At 35.8% G+C, this 26274-nt stretch overlaps 1 protein-coding gene across 3 annotated transcripts in view; it reads right to left on the reverse strand.

Moving 5' to 3' along the window:
• XRN1 (5'-3' exoribonuclease 1) overlaps window positions 1-26274 on the reverse strand; it is a 167307-nt gene that overhangs the window by 25009 nt on the left and 116024 nt on the right. For all 3 annotated transcript variants that reach the window (XM_077130309.1, XM_077130308.1, XM_077130307.1), the window contains exons 30-36: window positions 25709-25778; window positions 23226-23433; window positions 20965-21060; window positions 14579-14687; window positions 8363-8424; window positions 6240-6350; window positions 5966-6088 (exon numbers count right to left, since the gene is read on the reverse strand). In XM_077130309.1, coding sequence (XP_076986424.1) covers window positions 5966-6088; window positions 6240-6350; window positions 8363-8424; window positions 14579-14687; window positions 20965-21060; window positions 23226-23433; window positions 25709-25778 — 779 coding nt within the window. The remainder of the gene's footprint in view (window positions 1-5965; window positions 6089-6239; window positions 6351-8362; window positions 8425-14578; window positions 14688-20964; window positions 21061-23225; window positions 23434-25708; window positions 25779-26274) is intronic.

A 26274-nucleotide genomic window follows, 5' to 3' on the forward strand; every position in this document is an offset into this window, starting at 1 on the left:
AGCATTGCCGAACACAAGAGCCTAGAGATGTGTCCCTTTACTTCCTTCCAAGAGTTTTTTAGTCCTGGGTCATGTATATATGTCTTTGATCCATTTTGAGTTAATGTTTGCATATGGTTTGAGGTAGGGGTCCACCTTCATTGTTTTACATATGGGCATCCAGTTTTCCCAGCACCATTTGTTGAAGAGACTATTTTTTCCCCAGGTGAATGGATTTGGCACCGTTGGAAAAATCATTTGGCTACAGATGTGATGGTCTATTTCTGAATTCTCAATTTGATTCTACTGGTCTATATATCTGTTCTTTTAACAGTCCCATGCTGTTTTGACAACTGTAGCCTTTAGGTTTTAAGACTGGGATGTATGAGTCTTCGAACTTCATTCTTCTTTTTCAAGATGGTTTTGTCCACATGGGGTCCTTGTAGTGGTTTGAAGCTGTATGTACCTCAGAAAAACATGTTCTTAAATCTAATCCATTTCTGTTGGTGGAAATCTTTTGAAGAGGTTACTTCAGTTAAGGTGTGCCCCACCTCAATCAAGATGGGTCTTAATCCTATAATTGGGGTCCTTTAGACAAGGAATGAATTCAGACATGAGAGAGGGAAACCACGGAAGTAAGAAGCTGAAATCAATGAAACCCACAAGAGAAGGGAGAGAACAGCAGACATTATCATGTGTCTTGCCTTGTGACAGAAGAGACAAGGATCACTAGCAGCTGGTTGGTGGGAGAAAATCACCATTCTGATCATGCCTTGATTTGAACCTTTTACCATCCTCAAAACCATGAGCGAAAAAATTCCCATTGTTTAAACTGAACCATTTCATTGTATTTGCTTAAACAGCCTAGGAAACTAAAACAGTTCCTCACCATCCTATATAAATTTGATGATTTTGGCTTTTCCATTTTTGCAAAGGAGGATGTTGGAATTTTGGGGGAGACTGCATTGAAATTTATAAATTGCTTTGGGTAGAACTGACATCTTAACAATATTTAGTCTTCCAATCCATGAACGTGAAATGCCTGATCATTTATTTAGGTCTTCTTTGATTTCTTCTTCTTTTTTTTTTTTTTTTGTATGCCGGGGGTCACATTTCATTCCTTTTCCATGAGTATTCCCTTATTGCAGCTCCATTTGTTGAATTTTTCTTTTATGGTTTGGTTTTTTATTTGTTTTTGCTTGTTTGTTTGTTTGGAAAGTACAAGGGCCAGGAATCGAACCTGGGTCTCTTGCATGGCAGGCAAGAATTCTACCACTGAACTACTCTCACACCCCCCTCTTTGATTTCTTTTAGCAATGCTTTGGAGTTTTCCATATATGTGTCATTTACATCTTTGGTTAATTTATTCCTAGAAACTCAATTCTTTTTTTGATACTTGATTCTTTTAGTTCCTTCTGAAAATGTAATTTTTTTTCTTAATTTCCTCCTTAGATTATTCATCATTAGTATATAAAAACACTGCTGATTTTTACATATTGATCTTTTAACAAACACTTGGTTGATGGACACTTGGGTTGCTTCCATCTTTTGGCAAATGCGAATAAGATAGCTGTGAACACCATGTGCAAATATCTGTTTGAGACCTTGCTTTCAATTCTTTTGAGTATATACCTAGCAGTAGGATTGCTGGGTCATATGGTAGTGCTATACGTAGCTTTCTGAGGAGTTGCCAAACCGTCTTCCACAGGACTGCACCTTCCACATTGCCGTTGGCAATGAATGACTGTTCCTATTTCTTTGTTTCCACTTCAACCCTTGTTATTTTCCATTTGTTTAACAGCAATCATTGGAATAATTGTGAAATGGTATCACATGGATTTGATTTGCATTTCCCTGACTGCTAATGATGTTTGAGCATCTTTTTATGTGATTTCTGGCCATTTGTATATCTTGTTTGGAGAGATGTTCACTCAAGTCACTGTCCATTCCTTAATTGGGCTGGCTTTTTGTTAAGCTGAAGGATTTATTTGTATATCTGGATGTTAAATCTTCATTGGATATTTCCAAATATTTTCTCACATTGTGTAGGTTTGTTGTTTTACTTTTGTGATAAAGTCCTTTGAAGAACACAGTTTTTATGGCTGATGATAAAACTCAAAGTTCTATTGTTACTTGTGCTTGTTGCTTGTCTAAGAAACCACTGCCTAACACAAGGTCCTGAAGATGCTTCCCTATGTTTTCTTCTAGGAGTTTGGCAGTTCTGGCTCTTGTAATGAAGTCTTTGATCCATATTGAGTTAATTTTTGTATAAGTGTGAGGTAGGGTGAGTCCTCCAACTTCATTCTTCTTTTCCAAGATGGCTTTAGCCATTTGGGGTCCTTTACCATTCCATATAATTTTGATGGTTAGTTTTTTCATTTCTGCAAAAGAAGGTTATTAGAATTTTGATTGGGATTGTGTTAAATCTATAAATTGCTTTGGGTAGGACTGACATTTTAATGACAGGTGTGTTCCAACCCATGAATATGGAATTCTTCCTATTTATTTAGGTCTTCTTTGATTTTTTTTAGTGATGTTTCCTATGTGCAAGTCTTTTACATCCCTGGTAAGACTTATTCCTAGAATAAGAATCCTAGAATCCTAGATTCTTTTTAGATGCTATTTTAAAAGGAACTTTCTCTTGATTTCTGGTGCTGACTGTTCATTCCTTATGTATATAAACCCTACTGGTCCTCCTAACAACTTCTGACTTAAAGTCTACTTTTTCTGACATTAGTATAGCTATCTCAGCTCTTTTCTTTACTCTTCACATGGTATATTCTCCCATCCTTTAACTTTCAGGCTACTTATATATTTGAGTTTAAGGTGAATAAATGGCATATAATTGGGGCATGATTTTAAAATCCATTCTGCAAACCTCTGCCTTTTACTGGTAAAGTTTAATCCAGTTACATTTAAAGTAACTACTGATAATTCAGGTTTTTCTTCTGCCATTTTGCTATTCAGTCTTTTTAAGTCTTTTACCTTTTTTTGTTCAATTATTTCATTACATCCTTTTTCATATATCTTAGATGTTTTGTACTGTACCATTCTGAGTTTCCTTTTCATTTCTTTCTTATATATTTTTCATATATTTTCTTTGTGGAACCATGGGGTTAAAAGTTAACATCCTCAATCTATAACAACTATTTTTCATTTGATACCAACTGAACTTCCAAATATATATCTTTCTGCTCCTATATCCTTCTGTCCCACTATCTTTTTATTGTACTTGTTACAAAATTGTCTTTATATATTTGCATTTTAGAATATGTAAGAAGTAAAAAGTGAAGTCATATAAAAAATACAATAGTAGTGGTTTTTATAATTACCTTTACCAGAGGTTTTATTTCTTTATGTTGCTTTGGTTCTCTATCTAGTGTCCATTGCTTTCAGTCTGATGCACTCCTTTTAGCATTGCTTGTAAGGTGGGTCTAGTGGTGATATGAACTCGCTCAGCTTGTGGTTATCTAAAAATGTCTTAGTTGTCCTACTTTTTCAAAGACAGTTTCACCAGATATAATATGCTTGTTTGGCAATAGTTTTCTATCAACATTTTAAATGTTTTGTCCCACTGCCTCCTCACCACTATACTTTCTGATGGGATAACAGCACATACTCCTTACAGAACTCCCTTGTACAAGAAATGTTTTTTTTCTTTTTCAGCTTTCAGAATTCTTTGTCCTTGGCATTTGACAGAGCGAGTACTATATGTTTAGACCTGGTTCTCTTCAAGTTCATACTGTTTGGGGTTCATTGTGTATCCTGAATGTGTACATTTTTGTCTTTTGATAATTTTGGGATGTTTTCTTCCATTATTTCTTAAATTATCCCTTCTGCTCCTTTCTCTCTTGCTTCCATATGTGGGACTACCACAGCATTCATATTGTTATAGTTGATGGTGTCCCCTAGGGACCTTAGGCTCTGTTCATACTTTAAAATTCTATTTTCTTTCTATTCCTTAGCTTGCATCATTTTAATTATCTTGTCTTCAAGTTCACTGATTATTTTCTTCTGTCAGTTCTGATCTGCTGTCAAAACCCTCTAGGAATTTTCAATTTTATTTACTGAGGACTTTGACTTCAGTAATTTTGTTTGGTTCCTTTCAAAAGTTTCTATCTCTTAATATTGAGATTTTCATGTTGTTCGTTCATTGTTTTCCTGATATACTTTAGTTTCTTGTGCTCTCTTTTATCTTCTTTGGTATAATAAGGATCATTTTTTAAAAGTCTTTGCCTGGTATGTCCAAAGTCTAGCCTGTTTGGCCCAATCTGTCCATTGGTGGCCTGAAGGACCAGCTGTTTCAGAACTTGTCCTGCATGCAGAAGGCAGCTCATGTACAAGGCAGCTCAGTGAGTTCTCCTATAGAACGTGCATGTCTAATACAAGATGCATGCCCAGAAAGAATCAAGGAGGCCTCTATGCTTTGGCCTGGAGCTATATTTCGAAATAATTGCATGGATAAGCCCTATCTCAGATCTCAGAGCAACCCTTCAAAGACTGGCAAAGGTATTTCCTCTTTTTTCTTTTTTTTTTTTTTACCTTTTTCTTGTTTTGGTTAGCTTCTGGCAATCAAGGGGAGCTCTATCATAATAATAGCTGAAAAGAAGTTTCAGAAATAGTCGCCTCAAAGTATAAATTTTAGGAAAAACACAGTAAAATATCAAAAAGTCCCATTTTCAACAAAAAAATTACAAGACATACAAAGAAACAGAAAGCGCTGCCCCACGTCAGAATGATTTCTGGATTTTTATCCTGTTTCTTTGTAGGGGCCATCAGTTCTTGTTTTTTTGTTTGCTTGTTTGTTTGTCTTGTAATCTTTTGTTACTCACTGTACATTTTAATATTTTAAAGTGTTCACTCTGGGATTTAGTCCCTGAACTGTCTGTTCTTTAAATTTGTATTTGGGTAGTGACATGACAGAGATTTCCTTGAGTGCTAGGAGCTAACAAAAACAGACAAAACAATGCAAAAATACATGTCACATTCTTCGCAAATTTGCTCTGCATGGGCTGGTGCTCACCCTCAAAATTTAGGCCTCCTATAAGATCAGCCTGAGGTGAATGCTAAGTGCAGGGTCCTGTCCATCTTTTCTCAGCACATGTCTTGCCCTGGGCTTGTGCTTGCTCCTAGTCTCAGGAATTCCTCACGTCACAGGAATTTGAAGTTCCCCTCTACTCCCTCCCTTAGAAACAGACTCTCTCCCCTTCCTGGGTGCTCAACTGTATGATTTAAAGCAGGTAATAATTTGCCCCAGGCTGTTTTAATTGTTTCTTATACTGCTTTACCTGCCCACAAGCTGCTTCGGCCTGCAGGGTGAGTTCTAGGAAGGTAAACCAGAGAAGGGTTTCTTACTTCAATCTTTACACTGCCACCTAATTGATTGCCCCAGACATACGAGGTACCCCAGTATGTGCATATGGGTTACTCTATTCCTGCTAGAACAGGGGAGGTACACACAAGAGAATACAGGTTGGCTCCTCAGTGTGTCAGGGAGGGGGTAGGAGACAGATCAGCAAGGGCTCCACTTTTTTTTTTTTTTGTATGCTATATGGCAGGTCACATTTCATTATTTTTCCATGTGAGAATTCCGTTATTGCAGCACCATTTTGTTGAATTTTTGTTTGTTTGCTGTTTTTGTTTGTTTTGCTCGTTTGCTTTCTGGAAAGTCCATGGACTGGAATTCAAACCTGGGTCTCCTGCATGGCAGGTGAGAATTCTACCACTGAACTACCCTTGTACCCCTCTCCTACCAATTTTAAAGCTATGTTTTCTTGATTTGGCATTTTCCCAGTTACTGCAACCTTTTAACTATTTTTTTGAATTTTGAGGAGGAGTTTTTTTAAAGTTATTCAAAGATAATGAAAATAATGATGAATAATCTGTCTGCATGAGGGAAAGGTAGTTTTACAGTTATATGGCATATGCATGTGCAATCAGCAGTAGTGAAATTACCATAGTACAAAAGTTCTTGCAAAATACAAACCATAGCAAATGACTGTGGTGACAAATGTTCTTCACTTGCAGACGCTTCATGATGAGATAACTGTCCTTCATTTTCTTTGGAGATATTCAAGGATGCTAAAAAGTTCTCAATTCCAGATTTAGGCTAAAAAAAAATATTTTGTGCATGAAAATGAAAGTACAAGGATACAAAAAGGGCCAAGAGTTTTTCTGTACAAAAATGAACAATCAATTTCACTCCATAATCTTCCAGGTGGTAAAGTCTGGGAGAAGAAATTGAATAAATGATCTTTTACCTTATCAATAGCATTTGGATAACTAGTCACAACCTTTTGGGGCTCTGAAACTTCCAGACTTTCATTTCTTTTCAATAGTTTAATATTGTATTTGGCAGGCTCTCCAAAAGTCTACAAAAAAGAAAGAATATGCTTTATTTGCAAATCACATTTATGATTATTTCATAGTATTCTAAATAAAGTGCTGCAAATTTTATTCTTTTATATCATAAAGAAAAAAGGGACCTATAAATTTAGATGGAGAAAAAATAACATCATCTTCATTAAACTTTAAATGAAAATTAGCAATTCTTCACTTATGAATATTATCAATAAACCACAGTAGTATTGGTAGTAGCAGTACTTTTTTTAACTTTTTAAATTGTATATATATATATATATATATATACACATATATACAATATACAAACATATATACAAGGCAAAGAAATAAAAAAGCAAGTTTTCAAAACATTCTTCAAAAAGCAGCCACAGGATAGATCCCAGAGTTTGTCATGGGCTATACCATCTGATCCTATCATATTTTTCCTTCTAGTTGCTCCAGAATATAGGAGATTAGCGGGCTTAAATACTTTTTTACCATCACAATTGACTTTTTTTCCTTCTTTTTTTGTGAACAATAACATATATACAAAAAAAGCTATAAATTTCCAAGCATAGCACCACAATTAGTTGTAAGTAGTAGTGGTTTTTTAAATTTAATTTTCACTGAACTTAAAATCTTCAATCAATTTTAATTTTTTCAATTTCTTCAACAATTTTCTTTTTTTTTTTTTTGGCATGGGCGGGCACGGGGAGTTGTACCCGGGTCTCTAGCATGGCAGGCAAGAGCTCTGCCACTGTGCCACTGTTGCTTGCCCTTAAATTCAATTTTATTGAGATATATGCACATACCATATAATCATCCAAAGCGTACAATCAGCAGCTCATAGTATCGATATATAGTTGTGAATTCATCACCACAATCAATTTTTGAACTTTTCATTACTCCAAAAAATATATGCATAAGAATAAAAATAAAAATAAAAATGAAAAGAACACCAAAAACATCCCTAACTCTTATCTGCACTCCCCTTATTATTTATTTTTTGTCCTTATTTTTTACTCATTTGTCCAAACACTGGATAAATAGGAAAACAAGGTTTTCCACAATCACATGTTCATACTGTAAAAGCTCTATAAGTTATATAGTCGTCTTCAAGAATCAAGAGTAGCAGTGATTTTAATCGTATTTCATCTTAATTTATTTTCTTTCAAGTGTTATGTATTTTATTTTAGAATTAAAAACATTATTCTGAGAAAGCGTCCACAGGCTGCACCAGACTGCCACTGAGGGCTATGGCACAAAATGTTCACGAGTTCCTTCTCTAGAAGATAAGAAAATTATAGCATAAAACTTTCAGAAGTGGAAGGCACTGCAAGTCAAGTAATTTAACCATTCACTGATATCTAAACATTAACAGGCTTCATTTACTGAGAACCTAGTTTCTGCCCAATATACTGTTAAGGGAACTGTTATGAACTAATTTTTCAAAACTCTGTATAAAAATATAATATGCATAGAAAAAAGGGCACATATCATGAGTGTATAGGTTGATGAATTATTTTTAGATTAAAGATTTGTTATGCTTTAATTATAAAGCATATACATACACATACTTCTTATTAAATAGAAGAGACTAAATAAAGCATATATGATCTCACCTCTCCTCACACTAATCTAACTCTCCAGAATTAACTCCATTAGTCTTGCCATGTTCCTACACTTTCATTGTATATACAAATATATACTTCCACATGTTATATAAAAAGATACACTACAAGCAATCAATTTCATGTACATGTTAAAGATGAAGAAATTGAGACTGCGGGAAGTGAAATATTCAAGGTCACCCAACTATTAAATAGCAGAATGAAGATCTAAACCCATGTATCTAGAGTTACAAATTCTGGACTTTAGCTGTGCAACCTCCCATCTAAGTGGCAGCCTATACTTCAGCAACCTTCTTGCCACACACCTTACAGAATTGGTTGAAAGTGTTACAAAATTCAGTCAGATACCACAGAACCATCAATTCCATTAAAACTGTTGGCTACCAAAATATGACTTTAAGAAAGCTTACCTGCTTATTTGATATTTTTTGTGACTGACACTCATTTTTAGGACTCTTATATTCTTCTTTAACTAGAAGACAAGATAATAAAAATTTTGGTAAATTTAAGAGCTTGCTGTACATCAATTAAATTCACCAAATATTTACCATAGCAAGTCACTGGGTTAAAAATTTAGAGAATTCCAAGAAGACACAGAGCATGATGTTAAAGAATTTATAATTTAGGGGAGGTGGAGCAGAGATACCCAAAGGAAACAATAAGAAAGGAAAGGTAGCACTGGAGTTGGGCCTTGAGGGATAATGCAGTTTCTCAATGACAGAATAAGTTTTCCAGGAAAAGACAGAAAAGACATGGAAATAGAAAGCAAGGAAATAGACATGGAAATAGAAAGAGACTAGTTTGACTGGAGGTCAAGGAGCATAATGGAGGCTAATGGAACTAAAGAACCAGGTTAGAGCTGTAATCTGCAAAGCACTGAAGATTATGGACATAATTTGGTAAAAAATGGTAAATCAACTACAGAAGCATTTTGAGCAGGTAGTGATTTATTAGAATTGTGTTTTAGGAAGATTAAATATGGCAAAGGCTTATAGGATGGATAGAGGGAGAGTAAGAGAGCAGTTAGGAAGTGTTTTTAATATGCCTGTTTTGGGAAAATTGAGAGGATGGTAGAGAAAATGGAAAGGATGAGTTTGAGAGATATTGTGGCGATAATCTCTGTAGGATTCAGCAAATGACAGGATGTGGAGAATGAGGGACATGAGGAGGATAAGTGAAACATGAAAAGTATGATTTGTAATCATGCATAGTATTCTATTATATAGGATATACTAGATTATATGAATGCACCAAATCTATTTTACTACTTTTTATAACTGGACTGTTTATTCAAAGAATCTAGAAAAATAAGGTATGGGGAGAGAAGAAGATGGAAGGAAGAAAAGAAGGAAGGAAGCAAGAGAGGTTGGAAGGAAGGGAAAGGAATAAAAGGGAGGGACAAAGGAGTAAAGAGAGAACAAGGAAAGCAGCAGGAGGAGAGGAAATGGAGGGAGGGGATAGGGTTGGAGGGAGGGGATAGGAGGAGAGAAAAGGGAAGGAAGGGACAAATGGGGAAAGGGAGGGGAAGAGAGGGAAGAGAGAGAGAGGGGAAAAGAATGGAGGAGGGAAGGAAAGGACAACCAAGGAAAGAAGGAAGGGAGGAAAAAAAGGAAACAATCTCTCAAAATATTTTACAAAGAAAAAGAAAAAGTGAGCTAGCATGCATCAACATTAAAACTTTGCTGAGACTCTCACACACAAGAAATACTTAATTTGAATTTAGATAAAAGCTGAAATAGTTTACATAAATTTACGTAAATAATAACTTGAAGAAAAAGCACCATTCATTTCAAGAATGCAAGGCTAGTTCAACACACACAAAAAAACCAACCAGAGTAATATAGCATATTAATAGATTAAAGGACAAAACACATGGTCATATAAGTAGGTGCAGAAAAAACATTCAACAAAATCTAACATCCTTTGTGTTAAAAATAATACAGTAGGAACAGAACCTAATAGAAAGCACGTACAAACACCCATAATAACATCATACTTAATGGGGAAAGACTGGATGCTTTCCCCCTAATAGGAACAAGACAAAAGTGTCCACTCTCACCATTTCTATTTAACATTGCATATGTAGTTCTAGTAATCAGGCAAGAAAAAGAAATAAAAGGCATCCAGATTGAAAAGGAAGTAAAACTATATTTGCAGAAGCCACAAATAAATTATTAAAACTATTAAATGGGCTCAGAAGGTGGTAGGGTACAGACTCAAACTAAAATCAGTTATTTCTCTATATACTAGCAAGAAACAGTCTGACAATGAAATTAAGAAAACAATTCCATTGACAACAGCATTAAAAAGAATAAAATACCTAGGAATAAGTTTAATAAAAAAGTACAAGTTATGTACATTGGAAATTTTAAGACATTAGTGAAAGAAATTAAAGAAAACCTAAATATATGGAAAGACATCTTCTGTTCATTAACTGAAGTCTTAATATTGTTAAGATGGCAATATACCTCAAACTGATCTAGAGATTTAATAAAATCCCTATTAAAATTCTGACTGCCTCTTTTGCAGTAGTAAGACAAGCTGATTATAAATTGAAACGGAAATGCAAGTTACCAATAACAGACAAGACAATTTTGGAAAAAAAGTACAAGTTTTAAGGATTCAAACTTCCCAATTTCAAAACCTAGAACAAAGCTACAGTAATGAGACAGCATATTATTAGCATACGAGCAGACAAGCAAATCAGTGGAATAGTTTTGAGAGTGCAGAAATAAACCCATATATTTCTGAATTGATTTTTAGAAAAAAGTTTTATTCACACACCATACAATCCATCCACATTGTACAATCAATGGTTCTTGGTATAATCAGAGTTGTGCATTTGTTATCACAATCAATTTTAGAAAATTTTCAGTGCTCCAAAAAGAAAACTCCAATGCTCTTACACCCCCTATTATTGACACTTAGCTTTGGTATGGTACCTTTGTTACAACTGATGAAAGATATTAAAATATTACTGTTAACTGTAGTCCATAATATGCTTATTTGTATTTTTTCCCAAATACCACTCTATCATTAACACTTTGTAATAGTGATGTACATTTATTCTAGTTCATGGAAGAACATTTTTAATATTTGTACTATTAACCCCAGTCACTGCCCACAGCAAGGTTTCTATGTTACACAGTCCCATGCTTTATACTCTAGCTTTCCTTCTAATGATGTCTAAGACTCTAAACCTGCCCTTTCAACCACAATCACACCCATAATTCAGCACTGTTACCTGTGAATTATGTGTGCTAACATCACATAAACATTTACAATCAATCTTATTAAAAATTCTGTACAAGTTAAGATCAGTTTTCCATTCTTCACCCTCATTCGCTCTTCTGGTAACCTATATCCTAGATTTTAACTCCATGAGTTTACTCACTTTAATTAGTTCATATTAGGGGGACCATACAATACCTGTCCTTTTGTGTCTGGCTTATTCCACTCAACATAATGCACTTAAGGTTCATCCATGTTGCTGCAAGCATCAGGACTTTATTCCTTCTTACAGCTGAATAATATTCCATCATAAGTATATACTATAATTTGTTTATCCATTCATCGGTTGATGACACATAGGTTGCTTCCATCTTTTGGCAACTGTGAATAATGCTGCTATGAACATCAGTGTGCAAATGTCTGTTTGCATCCTTGCTTTCAGTTCTTCTGAGTATATACCTAGTAGAATGGTTGCTGGATCACATGGCATTTCTATACTTTGTTTCCTAAGGAACTGCCAAACTATCTTCCTTAGTTGCTGCACCATTTTACATCCCAATCAGCAGAGAATGAATGTTTCTATTCCTTTATGTCCTCTCCAACACTTGTAGTTTTCTGTTTTTTTTTTTTTTTAATAGTGGCCATTCTAGTAGGTGTGAAATGATATCTCACTGTGGTTTTGTTTTGTGGTTCCCTAATAGCTAGCGAAGATTAGCATCTTTTCATGTGCTTTTTAGCTATCTGTATTTCCTCTTTGGAAAAATGTCTCTTCAGGCCTTTTGCCCATTTTTTAACTGGGTTATTTTATTATTATTGAGTTGCAGGATTTTGTTATATATTCTGAATATTAAACCATTATTGAATATGTGGTTTCCACATATTTTGTCTTGTTGAGTAGGCTGGTTTTTCACTTTCTTGACAAAGTCCCTTGAAGCACAAAGTATTCAACTTTGAGTAGACCCAGTTTATCTATTTTTTTCTTTTATTGCTTGTGCTTTGGGTGTAAGGTCTAAGAAACCACTGCCTATCATAAAATCTTGAAGATATTTCCCTAACTTTTCCTCTATAAAACTTCTGACTCTTAAATTTAGGTCTTTGATCCATTTTGAGCTAATCTGTACATTAGGTGTGAGATAGGGGTCTTCTGTCATTCATTTTGATATGGATATCCAGTTCTCCAAGCACTACTTGTTGAAGAGACTGTTCTGTCCCAGTTGAGAAGACTTAGAAGCCTTGTCAAAGATAAACTGACCATAAATGAGCGGGTCTATTTATGAACTCTGAATATAAGTCCACTGTTTAAGATATCTATCTTTATGCCAGTATGATGCTGTTTTCACCATTGTAGCTTTGTAATATGCTTTAAGGTCAGGAAGTGTCATTTGTCCAACTTCTTCCTTCTTTCTCAAGATGTTTTTTGTTATCCAGGGCCTCTTACCCTTCCAAATAAATTTAATTAATTGGCATTTCCATTTCTGCAAAGTAGGCTGTTGGAATTTTAATTGGGATGGTAGTGAATCTGTAAATCAATTCAGGTAGAATGACATCTCAACGACATTTATTTAGTCTTCCAATCCTTGAACATGGAATGGTCTTCCATTTATTTAGGTCTTCTTTGATTTCTTTTATCAATTTTTGTTGTTTTCTGAATGTAGGTCCTTTACAACCTTGGTTCAATTTATTCCTAGATATTGATTCTCTTTAGTTGCTATTATAATTGGAATTTTTTTTTTTATTTCTTCAGATTGCTCATTACTAGTGTATAGCAACACCACTGATTTTTGCATATTAATCTTTTTATCTGGCCACTTTGGTGAACTCATTTATTAGCTCTGTTGCAGATTTTTCTGGACTTTCTAAATATAGGTTCATGCCATCTGCAAATATTGAAAGTTCTACTTCTTCATTTCTGATTTGGATGCCTTTTATTTTTATCACCTAATTGCTCTACCTAGAAATTCTAGCACAATGCTGAGTAACTGGGCATCCTTGTTTTATTCCAGATCTTAGAGGTAAAGATTTAGTTGATTTTTGACAGGGGTGCCAAGACCATTCAATGGAGAAAGAACAGTCTTTTCAGCAAATGGTGCTGGGTAACTGGATTTCCAAATGCAAAAGAATGAAGTTGGGTCCCTCCCTCGCACCATATACAAAAATTAACTGAAAATGGATCAGTGACCTAAATTTAAGAGTTAGGACTATAATGATCTCAGAAAAAAACATAGGTGTGAATCTTTGTGATCGTGAGTAGGGCAACAGTTTCTTAGATACAATACCTAAAGTACAAGCAACCAAAGGGGGAAAAAATATGTTGGACTTCAGCAAAATAAAAAAATTTTGTGTTTCAAAGACACTATTAAAAAATGAAAAAAAAAAAACAACTTATAGAATGGGGAAAAGTATCTGCAAATCGATTCTCTGAAAAAGGTGCAGAATCCAGAATATTTAAAGAAATTCAAAGAACATTTGCATCTAAAAACAACTCAATTAAATATGAACAGAGGATATGAACAGACATTTGTCCAAAGAATATATATAAGTGATGAAAAAGCATATGAAAAGATGTTGAATGCTATTGTCATTAATGAAATTTACATCAAAGCTACAAGATTATGTTTCATATTTACTAGGATGGCTTTAATAAAAAGGACAGATAATAACAAGTGATGATGAGGATATGGAGAGACTGGAACCCTCATACACTACTGGTGCAGAATATAAAATGGTATAGCCACTTTGGTAAACAGTTCGGTAATTCCACTAAAAGTTAAACATACTGTTTAACCATATGACCCAATAATTTCACTCCTAGATATATACCCAAGAGAACTGAAAACATATGTTCATACAAAAACTTGTAGATGAAAACTCATAGCATAAGAGCTCAAAGTGGAGACAGCTGAAATGTCCATTAACTAATGAGTGGATAAACAAAATATGATTTATCCATATAATTGATTATTATTCATCCATAAAAAGAAATGAAGAACTGATATAAGTTATAACACAGATGAGCCCAGAAAATATTCTGCTAAGTGAAAGAAGCAAGACACAAAACCCCCACATACTGTATGATTCCATTTATATGAAATGTTTAGAACATGCATATCTATAGAGACAGAAAGAATGTTAGTGGTTGCCAAGTGGTTGTGGGGAAATGTAAATCGGGAATGACAACTAATGGGTAAGGGGTTTCTTTCTGGGGTAATGAAAATGTTCTAAAATTACATAGTGCTATTGATTGCACAACTTTGTGAATATACAAAAAACAAACAGATGAAAAAACAACCCACTGAATTGTATACTTTAAAAGGGTTTGTTAATTATATCTAAATAAACTGGCAATTAAAGAGGAAGCAGTTAACATAAGGATACTTTTCTAATTTAAAACTTACTTTTTCTGTGAGGATCAGGTTTTCTTGGCTGACCTTTAACACTGTTTTCATTAAAACCAGATTTATGATGTGGTGTAACTTGACTTATTTCTTGAGGTAGACCTGTACCCTGAAAGTTGAAATTCTTATAAATTAGTTAAATGAAATCTTAAAGTTCTGACTACCTCTTTTTCTCAGTTTTTAATCCTCTATTATTTCTTATAAAAATTATGTAATTCACTAGAAAAAATTTTAAGCAACATAAAGAAGTGTAGGGAATTTGAAAAATTATCCCCAAATCCAGAAATAATCATCATTAACATAACATCAGTGCAGACATTTTACTATGCATTCATTAGATAGCAAGATAATTTTTATAAAATGCTATTTTCAGTAGAAAGTATTAAATTTAATTTTGCTTGAACTTAGTAAGTGTAGAAACTAAAGTAAAACTGAAGAAAATGTAAAACTTTAGATAAATGTTTCTTCACATCAGAAATACCAGTTTCTAAATATCCTAGATTTGCTTCAAAATAATTTCACTTGTCTGGTACATAAGGGTAGGAAATGAGTGGGTGTTATAGAAGAAATAAGATTGGACACATGCAATCTTATAGGGCATGAGTACTATGGGTTCATTACACTATTCTCTGTACTTCAGTATTTAAAAAATTTCCATTAAAATGTTTTTAAAAAAATCATAACTCACTCTGCTTTAAAAGTTGAAGATAATAGCCCATTTACATTCTCCTCCACTTTTCTACCCCCAATTCCTGATTTTTATATTTTAATATTTATATTGCAAGGTTTTTAAATAAAGATTTATAATAACAGACAGCAAGAATGATTATAAAGCTACAGTAATAGAGTCAGTGAAAGGATGAAAAGAATGAACAAAATGGCAAGGGTAAGTTTCATATAAATAGAAAGATCATAATATCCTTTTGCATGCTGGGTAGGAGAACCCTGAAGGCAAAAAGAGACCAGGCCGTTCAAATGGCAAGAGGAAGCAAAAGTGGAAGTTAGACATGTTAAATATAAATAAATCATTCCATAATTTTGTTCAGGGCAGCCCTATTTATTTTCTTCTAGGCACACACAAATGGACACTTGGTATAAATGCACATCATGTCCTAACTGGTAGTGGGCACACTTGAAAATAGTTATGATATGCACTAGAGCATGATGAGAGGTCTGTGCTGGTTTGAAACTATTATGTACCCCAGAAAAGCCATGTTCTCTTAATCTAAATCCAAATTGTGGGGGCAGATCTATTGTTCAAAAGTGGGACCTTCTGATCAGGTTGTTTCCATGGAGATGTGACCCACCCAATTGTGGGTGTGACATTTTGATTAGATTATTTCCATGGAGATGTGGCCAACTCAAGGTGGATCTTAATTAGTTTACTGGAGTCCTTTAAAAGCGAGACATTTTGGAGAAAGTGGAGAGCCGATACAGAACAGAGAGATGAAACAAGATATAAACATTTGGAGACGCTAAGAGATGAAATCCAGAGATTGCCCCAGAAAAGCTAAGAAAGGACCCACAGATGCTTGGAGGGCCACTGGAATATAAGCTCACAGTAAGGGAACCCAGGAGCAAAGAACCAGCAGATCTTGGCCATGTGCCCTCCCAGCTGACAGAAGTGTGCCAGATACAAGCTGCCTTTCCTTTGAAAAGGTTATCCTCTTGTTAGTGGCTTTATTTGAACATTTTCACAGCCTTAGAGCTGTAAATTTGTAACCTAATAATCCCTTATTTAAAAGCCAATCCATTTCTGGTATACTACATTCTGGCAGCTTTAATAAACTGAAACAGATTGGTATGCAGCTATTGATCTGGTTTTTTTTCTCAATAGCTGTTAGTATGGACCACCAGAAACAGTTTGGTTTCAGCTGGCAAGGCCAGTAGTATACCTTCACTGTCCTACTCAGGGGTATATCAATTCTCCAGCCCTATGTCATAATCTTGTCTGCAGTGTCCCTGACCATTTCTCCCTCCCATAAGACATCACACTAGTCTTGATGATATGTTGATTGGACTTAGTGAGCAAGAAGTAGCAATACTCTATACTGACTGGCAAGCAATTGCATGTCAGAGGATAGGAGATAAATTCAACAAAAATATAGGGGTTTTCTACCTCAGTAAAATTTCTAGGTGTGGGGCATGCTAAGATATACCTTCTAAGGTGAAAGATAAATTGTGGCATTTGGCCCCTCCTATGACCAAAAAAAGAGGCACAATGCCTAGTTGGCCTCTTTGAATTTTGGAGATAACATATTCCTCATCTGGGTGTGCTACTCCCACCCATCCGCTGAGTGACAAGAAAAGCTGCTAGTTTTAAGTGGGGGCCAGAACAAGAGGAGGCCCTGTGACAGGTCCAGGTTGCTGTACAAGCTGCTCTGCCACTTGGGCCGTATGATCCAGCAGATCCAATGGTGCTGGAAATGTCACTGGCAAATAGGGATGCTGTCTGGAGCCTTTGGCAGGCCCCTATAGGAAAATTACAATGTAGGCCCTTAGGATCATGGAGTAGAGCCTTACCATCCTGTGTAGATAACAACTCTCCTTTTGAGAACAGCTTTTGGTCTACTGGGCCTCAGTAGAGACTGAATGCTTAATCATGGGTTGCTAAGAGACCTGAGTTGTCTATTATGAGCTGGGCGTTATCTGACCCGCCAAGCCATAAAGCTGGGCATGTACAGAAGCATTCCATTATAAAACAGAAATAGTATATACGAGATAGGTTGAAGGTACAAATATGTTGTATGAGGAAGCGGCCCAAATGCCCAGGCCCCCACTCCTGCCACATCACCTACTCTTCCACAGCCTGGAGCTATAGTCTCTTGGGGAGTTCCTTACGATCAGCTGACTGAGGAAGAGAAAACTCAGGCCTGGTATACAGATGGTTCTGCACAAGAAGTAGGGACCACCTGGAAGTGGACAGCTGTAGCACTACAACCCCTTTGTGGGATGTCCCTGAAGGACAGTGGTGAGGGGAAATCCTCCCAGTAGGCAGAACTTCGAGCAGTGCACCTGGCTGTCTACTTTGCTTGGAAGGAAAACTGGCCAGAAGTGCATTTGTATACTGACTCATGGGCTACTGTTAATGGTTTGGCTGGATGGTCAGGGACTTGGAAGAAGCATAATTTGAAAACTGGTGATGAAGAGGTCTGGGGAAGAGTTATGTGGATAGATCTGAGTGGGCAAAAACATAAAAGATATTTGTGTCCCATGTGAATGCTCACCAGAGGATGACTTCAGCAGAGGAAGGTTTTAATAATCAAGTGGATAAGATGACCTGTTTTGTGGATAGCAGTCATCTTCTTACCCCAGCCACTTCTGTTGTTGCCCAATGGGTTCATGAACAAGATGGGCATGCTAGTAGGGATGGAGGTTATGCATGGGCTCAGCAACATGGACTTCCACTCACCAAAGCCAACCTGGCTACAGCCACTGCTGAGTGATCAATCTGTCAGCAGCAGACTCACACTCAGTCCCCAATATGGCATCACTCCCCGAGGTAATCAGCCTGCTACCTGGTGGCAGCTTGATTACATTGGACCACCTCCATCATGGAAGGGGAACAGACACATACTCCAGATATGGGTTTGCCTTCCCTGCCCTCCATGCTTCTGCCAAAATTACCATCCCCGGACTTACAGAATGCCTTATCCATCATCACGGTATTCCATGTAGTACTGCTTCTGATAAAGGAAGCCACTTCACAGCAGAATTCTCTGTTCTTACCATGTTCCCCATCACCCAGAGAGGCTGCTTCTCTTATAGCCAGGATTCATGGCTCCAGGGATCAAGGGGTGGAAAAGGAGCAGCACCATTCACTATCACCCTAGTGAGCCACTAGAAAAGATTTTGCTTCCTGTCACCGAAACCGTAAGCTCTGCTGGCCTACAGGTCTTACTTAAAAAGGAGGAGTGCTCCTACCAGGACATACAATGATTCCATTGAACTGGAAATAGCTGCTATCTGGCCAATTTATGCTTCTCATGCCTTTGAATCAATAGGCAAGTAAGGTGATTAATGTCCTGGCTGTGTTGATTGATACTGACTATCAAGGGGAAATAGGACTGTAACTACGCAATGGAGGTAAAGAAGAGTTTTCCAGTCATAGAGGAGATCCTCTAGGGCATTCCTCAGTACTACCATGCCCTGTGACTAATGTCCATAAAAAACTGCAACAACCTAATCCAGGCAGGACTATCAAAGGACCAGAAACTTCAGGAATGAAGGCTTGGTCACCCCAACAGGTAACGAACCACAGACAGCTCAAAGGTTTATTGAGGGTAAAGGGAGCACAGAATGGGTAGTGGAAGAAAGCAGTGATAAATATGAACTATGACCAAGTGACCAGTTACAGAAATGAGGACTATCATGGTGTGAAAATTTCCTCCTTGTTTTGTTACAAGTGTTTGTATTTGTACATAAGGTATCTTTATTTTGCTCTCTATCTTATCCTCCTAGAATATGTATACTGTTCATCTTGTATTATTTAAGTTATAGAATATCAAGTTTAAGAGATTAAGTACCCAAGGACTTGCACCCTATTCTGGAGAAATTTAATGTGTTTCTGGTTGTATGCAGGACAGTTGAGTATTGTTAGGCAAAAAATATGTCAGTTATTGTGTTCTAGTTAGAGATTAAGTATGGTTTAAGGTGATGTGTATAGCTGTCAAGTTGAAAAGGGGTAGAGTGTTATGGTTTGGGTTCATGTGTCCACTTGGCCAGGTGATAGTGCACAATTGTCTGGTGAAGCAAGCACTGGCCTAACTATCACTGCAAGGACATTTGGCCGCTCGTTAATAAATCAGAAGGCTGGCTTACTAAACGACCAGCATGTTGATTGCCTCCACGGCTGATTACATTCGTAGTAGGCCAAGGGGAGTGCCTCCCATAATTAATGATTTTTAATATAATCAGCTGAAGGTTTTAAAGGGGAATTCAGAAGAGAGAATCTTGCCGCTTCAGCCAGCCAGCCTCTCCTGGGGTATTCATTAAGACCTTGATTGGAGCTGTCAGCTTGGGGTCTGCCCTGTGTAATTTGGACTTGTGCATCTACACAGCTGCATGAGACACCTTTATAAAATCTCATATTTACAGATACCAACTCTTGGATCTGTTTCTCTAAAGAAGCCTGACTAATACAAGGTCCAATGAGTTCATATGCACAGGAACTGCCAGGGCTTTTTAGGCTTTAAGAGTCAAAAGAGTCAAGAGATTTCTATCAGCATAGCACAATGGCTGGTGGGGTTTTGGGCTACAGCAGTACATTATGGGGGGTTTCAACCTAAGGAAGGAAATTAGAATGTCAGAATCAATAGATGGCTACAAACAACTATTGTATGAGGGTCTAATTATGTACCAGGCATGGTGAGATGTACTTTGTCTCCATTATCTTAATGTCATCATAACAAAGGTATTATAGAAACAATGCTATGATATTTTTTGATTCCATTTTATAGATTTATAAATTGAGGCTCCAAGTAATAAAGTTATTTGGTCACAGAACTAAGTAAAGGGAGAAATGACATTTGAGCTCAGATATGTCTAGCTCCAAAATCCATGGTTCACAAGGACCACTTCAGAGAAAGAGTTTATCAAAGTTTAATTAGAAAGTAAATATTCTACTTTTGAGTAGAGTTCTTTGGGTTGTTTTAAAAATGTGCTCTATTTTTGCCTACATAAAACTATTTGTGTTAATTGTATTGTCATATTTTGCCAATAAAGGCCTAAATTTTTTTTTTTTTAATTTTGGTGAGCTCTCTAAAGTTTGCTTACAAGAGGAAAATCATCCTGCATATTAATGCTTCATGGATATAAGTGTTATATTTGGTGGCTCATTATTCTTTTCATTTTCTCTTTTATGAAATTTAAGAAGAAAGTTATTCATTCTGTACTGTGGTGGTTTAGACATGTATGTACTCAAGAAAATCATTCCTGTGGGTATAAACCTATTGTAAGAAGGACCTTTTGATGAGGTTACTTTAGTTAAGGTATGGCCCAGGGTGGGTCTTAATTCTCTTACTGGTATCCTTTATAAATGGTATGAATACAGTTAAAGAGAGAAAGCCACAGAAGAAGCTGAAAGCAGTGAAACCCACACGAGAAGGGAGAGTCTAGAAGACACAATCATGGCCTTGCCATGTGGCAGAGGATCCGAGAATCACTGGCAGCTAGTCTTCAGAAATAAAGCATTGCCTTGATGATGCCTTGATTTGAACATTCTCATGGTTGCAAACTGTAAGCTAACAAATTTCCATTGTTAAAAAGCCAACCCATTTCATGGTATCTGCTTTGAGTAGTGTAGCAAATTAAAATACATACCTAAATGAGAAAAAAAATTTTAACTTAAAAAAATAATAATTTTCCTTCAAACAAAGTGTACTAACCTTCTCTTGTAGAGTTGACTCAAAGTGTTGAACTTTTCCAGATCCCTGTAAGGACTGCCATATGTTGCAAAATTCATCATCATCTTTAATAGGTACCTAGCAAAGCACAAACATTTCATAAAGAACTAAAACATGAAGAAATAAAGATTCATACTAAAAATAAAATAATTTACTTAGTAAAGTTATTCACTGGATAGTCAGGATAGTAAACCAGCTTTCATTATCTGAACTCTCTAGGTTCTTTGTTCTAGAGCTCCAACAAAATAATCATAAAAATTTTCTATTAGAGTGAAACCTGTCTTCTTTGTATGAAATCGGGTTTGCATGATCTTAGGGAAAAATATCTAAAGTACAATAAGCACTGTAAAAGATTATCCTAAATCAAAATCCTATTGGAAGATTTTTTCTTCCAATGTACTAATACATTATCTCATTCAAACTAATGTCTAAAGATTTTATCTTAAAATATTCCACTTATATAAAAGTAATCCTAGAGATTAAAAAATAAACTATTATTTATGGGGAATTTATTTCATTTCATATATACATTAAAACTTAGGAAAAAAATACACCAAAACTTAATAGGACTTACCTCTTAAATTTGAGAGAAATCTTTTTTTGGTATTTTGTTTGTTATTATCTACTTATCTGTATTTTCTAATTGGTCTATAATAAATACGCATTATTAGGGTTAAAAAATGTGTTTAAGGGTAAGGTCTAGGGCTATGGAATTCAATAAAGTTACATGTCTCCCACAACGCAACTCAATTTTTGTTCCTAGAAAGATGACATACAGGAAAAGGCCCTTGAGTTATATGATGGAACCTGAAAATTACTTTTGATAAATGTGATAGTCTTCTCCCTTTTGACTTTCAATTTTATGCCATCCGTAGCAGACAGTATGGGACATTTGTATTATATAAGAAACACATGTAAATGTTAATTTGAAAAGTAAATATATAAAGAGAAAACATGGACATTCTCAAGCTCATTATTTTAAAAATGTATTTATTCTTTAGGATAACTTATTTTATAACAGTTAGAATCCTATCAATACTTGTTGGTTTGTACAGGTTAGTGTGATGCCCTGATATATTCCAGAGTAATTAGGGCAGACAATAAAAAAGTATTTACAAAGTCCCCTTCGGGGACTGTGGAGAAATAAGGAAATATTCAATTTCCCCATCTGGGGAATTCCTAATACTCTCACAAGCAGTGGGGACAACCAATTCAACAGGCTAAGCCCTTGACCCTGGGGTTCACCTCTATGAAATTTATTCCTGAAAAGGAGAAGCTATGCCTGCTGAAAATTATACCTAAAAGTTACCCATAGAGAACCTCTTTTGTTGATCAGATATGGCCTCTCTCTCTAGGCTAACTCTGCAGGTGAACTTATTTTCCTCCCTCCTATGTGGGACATGACTTCCACGGGTGTTAATCTCTCTGGTAACATGGGCCAGGTATCCCAGGATAAGCCTGGCCCTGGCATCATGGGATTGTGAACGCCTTCTTGACCAAAAGGGGGAAGACAGAAATGAGACAAAATAAAGTTTCAGTGGTTGACAGATTTCAGAATCAAGAGGTTATTCTTATGTATTATATAGATAGCTCTTTTTGGTTTATGGTGTATTGGAATGGCTAGAGAGAAGTACCTGCAACTGCTGAACTGTGCTCCAGTAGCCCTGATTCTTGAAGATGACTGTATAACTATATAGCGTTTACAATGTGACTGAGTGATTGTGAAAACCTTCTGTCTGATGCTTCTTTTATCTAGGGTATGGACAGAGTAGTAAAAAAACATAAGGATAAAAAATAAAGAAATAATAGGAGGGGATAAGAGGTAAAAAAAAAAAATTGGGTAGCTTGTAATATTAGTGGTCAACGAGAGAGAGAGGGGTAAGAGGTATGGGATGTATGAGTTCTTGTTTTTCTTTCTCTGGAGTGATGCAAATGTTCTAAAAATGATCATGGTGATAAATACACAACTATGTGATGATATTGTTAGCCACTGATTATACCCTATGGATGGATTGTATATCTGTGAATATTTCTCAATAAAAGCATTTTTTAAAAAAAGAATCCTATCAATAGCTTTCTTCATTAGCCTATTAGCTTATGATAATTAAAACAAATGTGGAATCGACTTGAACCAAAACTTCTTAAATACAAAAAGGTAACCATTAAATTACATTTCAACTTATAAAAAGTCTATATGTAATCTGTGAAAGGGGTGGAGAAAAATTGAAAATTGAGAGTCTTACTTGAGTAGGAACAAAAAGCGACTGGGGGGAATGGTTGAGGCCTCCCAAAGGCCCAGACGAAACTGAAGAATTTGAGCCGTAGTGATTCACAGCTGGCTGTGGTTTCACTATGGCTGTCAACTTCTGATTTCCAGTTTCAGAGCGACTCCCATGAGAAAGGTTCACTAAGGCACTTGTTGGAAGTCGATAACCTCTACCAGGTGAGCACCTAAAAATAAAATGTTATTTCAGGGTCAGAGGGAACTTATACCAAATGTGTCAAGGAGCAGAAAAGTTAAATAATTTTTAGGGGGATAATATAACATCAGAATTAATATATTTTACTTTTGAATTCAGCAGAGGAACTTGAAATAATAGGAAGATCTCAATTTTTAAGATGACACATTTCTGAAAAGTTTCCTTATTAATGGACTATTAGCTGCTTTACTAAGGGGGGGACCCTGTCCTGGAGGTGTAGAGGGGTGCATGTGTGTGTGTGTATACTGAAAGTGGAAGGGAGGGAGGCAAAGATATCATGGCTTGCCTTCAAGAAGCTTACATCTTAAAAGGTGAGTATAACTGAATATGTATGAATTAAATGTTAAACTTAAAAAAACAAACAATCTGGTTCTGGGCTATGAAAGCCCAGGAGCCACACAAGCGTGGATCCATTCTCAGTGCGGCACTACCTAGGGGAAATGTTATCTTAGATCTCATTTGTCTCCTGATTATTTGTTGAGTCCAGATCTTTTTATCCTCATCTTCCCATCTTAAAGATCTGGGCCAGGACCTAGGAAGACTTAAAAGAAAAGTATTTATGATTTCCTTTCTTCCTGATCTTCATAAAATGAACTTTTCTTGTCACAAGTTTTCAACTCTCTCACCTTATTTTTTCTTTCTTAGAATACAATCTTCCTATACTTCAAGACAGTGGAAAAGTGGAAGTATTTCATTAGAAATCATTGTTAAGTTCAAGGTTGTTCAAAAGTGAGAACTATACACCTACTAAAGATTTTGCATTACAGAAGTGAATTTACTGCAGTCAGGTAATCTTTTACATGGCCCTCTGTTATATATATCCTTTGGTCAAGAAATTCACTGCACCTAACTAGAAGGGGAAAAACTGCACTGTGACCAAAGCTAATCATCTTAAAAATACATTTTTGAAAATTGGTGGGCTAAAGTCACAAGTAAACAAACATTTTCATGAAAAATAAAATTATATAAGGGATTCAGACTATCGCTGCATCTGAAGAGTCCAGAAAGGAAAGTCTTTAAGCAACAGACATATACAAGTTGCAAAACAACATTCTGAAGGTGACTACTTGGTATTAAGGTCTGGAGATTGTGATTGTTTGCAAGGAGGCTAAACAAGAGTAATTAATTTTTAAATTTTAATTATCCATTAATCAAAATAAAGGAGAAAAAAAGTATAAGCTAAATTGAGTTCAGTTTTTCAAAAGCTAGTTTTTCAAAGTGAGAATGGAAAAGTGGAAAGGATTTCATTTAATCCTCACCATAACCTAGTAAAGCATATTAATTTCATTAAAGATGGAGAAAGTAATGCTTTGAACAAACTTATCCAAGGTAATACAAACTTTAAGTGGGAGAGCCCACTCTTTGTAATACACTATGAGACCTCTCATTCTATCATGTCCTTCCCCTATAACTTTAATCTTTCAGTCACAGCCATGTTAAATTAAATACAAAGAGTCCAACCCTCTTCCTTTAACCCCCTAACCTCCTCCAGTTACCTTTCTCCTCTTCACAAGCTCCTTAAGAGTCAGTTCAATTCCCTGTCTCCATTATTACACCACTCACCACTCATTCACAACTCAAATTGCTCCCAAGCTGCTTTGAGCACCAAAAACTCCACTAAAACAGATGACAAAGACTGACAAGCCACTAAATTCAAAGGATGTTTTTATTCCTCTATTTAACGAATAAAAACAAAATGCTCATCTGATCAAATCACATACCTGCTTTTGATGGCTTCAGGTTGCTTTAAGAATAAAGAAAAGATACCAAGGATCCTTAATTTGTTCTACAAGTTGGCCCACAAGTTCCTACTCAGTGTGGTCCCAGCTTTCCTCACTTACATTATTTTACATTGTCTGTGAGCTTCTACCACATTGGCATTCTTTCACTTTCTTGACTGAGTGAAAATGTCCTTGCTGCATATGCTATTCTCTCCTCTTGAGTCACTCCTTCTCCCTCTTCTTCCAGTTAACTATATTCATTCTTCAAATCTCATCTGAAATATTACTTCCTCAAGGAAGCCTTTCTGGAACTCACAGGACAGGTCTTATTATAGCAACATACATTTCTCCTTCCCAGTATTTATCACATGTTAAATCATATGGTAATCAGCTGCTTGATTATCTTTCACACTAGAATGAAAGTTCTGTGAGAGTAGAAATCATGTCTGTCTTAGTTATATCCCTAGCACCAATAGCCAACACAGGTATAATCACAAAGTGCAATTATCATCTAAAAATACAAACCTTATTGTTAAGCCTCCAGGAAACTCTTCATCAAATAAAACTTCAAATAGTACATCAGCTTCTCTATTAGCTGTTAGAGAGAGGATGGGGGGTAGGGGAGAGAGAGAGAGAGAGAGAGAGAGAGAGAGAGGATGATGAAAATCAGCTGACAATTTTTGGACTGCTCTGAAACATTTATTTTAAAAACTTGTATAAAACATTCTGAACATGAAGAATGGCATACTGACAACACCTAAGCTATGAAACAGAATCTAGTGCCTTAGAAGACCACTGAGCCCCCATTTCCCAACTAAGTAACTGCCATCTTCAATTTAATATTTATAATTTCTACATACACATGTACATACTTTAAATAATATAAAGATTGTTTCACAAGCTTTTTAGACACTATATACATGATATCATAGAGAATATATTCTGCAACTTTTATTTGGCTCAACATTCTATCTGTGAAATTCCCATATAAATGTGTTCATTTGGTTTTCTGGATATACAGTATTCCATTTACGGATATATCATAATTTATGTATTCTCTTGCTGATGAACATTCATGCTTTTCTAACTTT

This window comes from Tamandua tetradactyla, chromosome 15, assembly GCF_023851605.1.
Source record: "Tamandua tetradactyla isolate mTamTet1 chromosome 15, mTamTet1.pri, whole genome shotgun sequence".
NCBI lineage: Eukaryota > Metazoa > Chordata > Mammalia > Pilosa > Myrmecophagidae > Tamandua > Tamandua tetradactyla.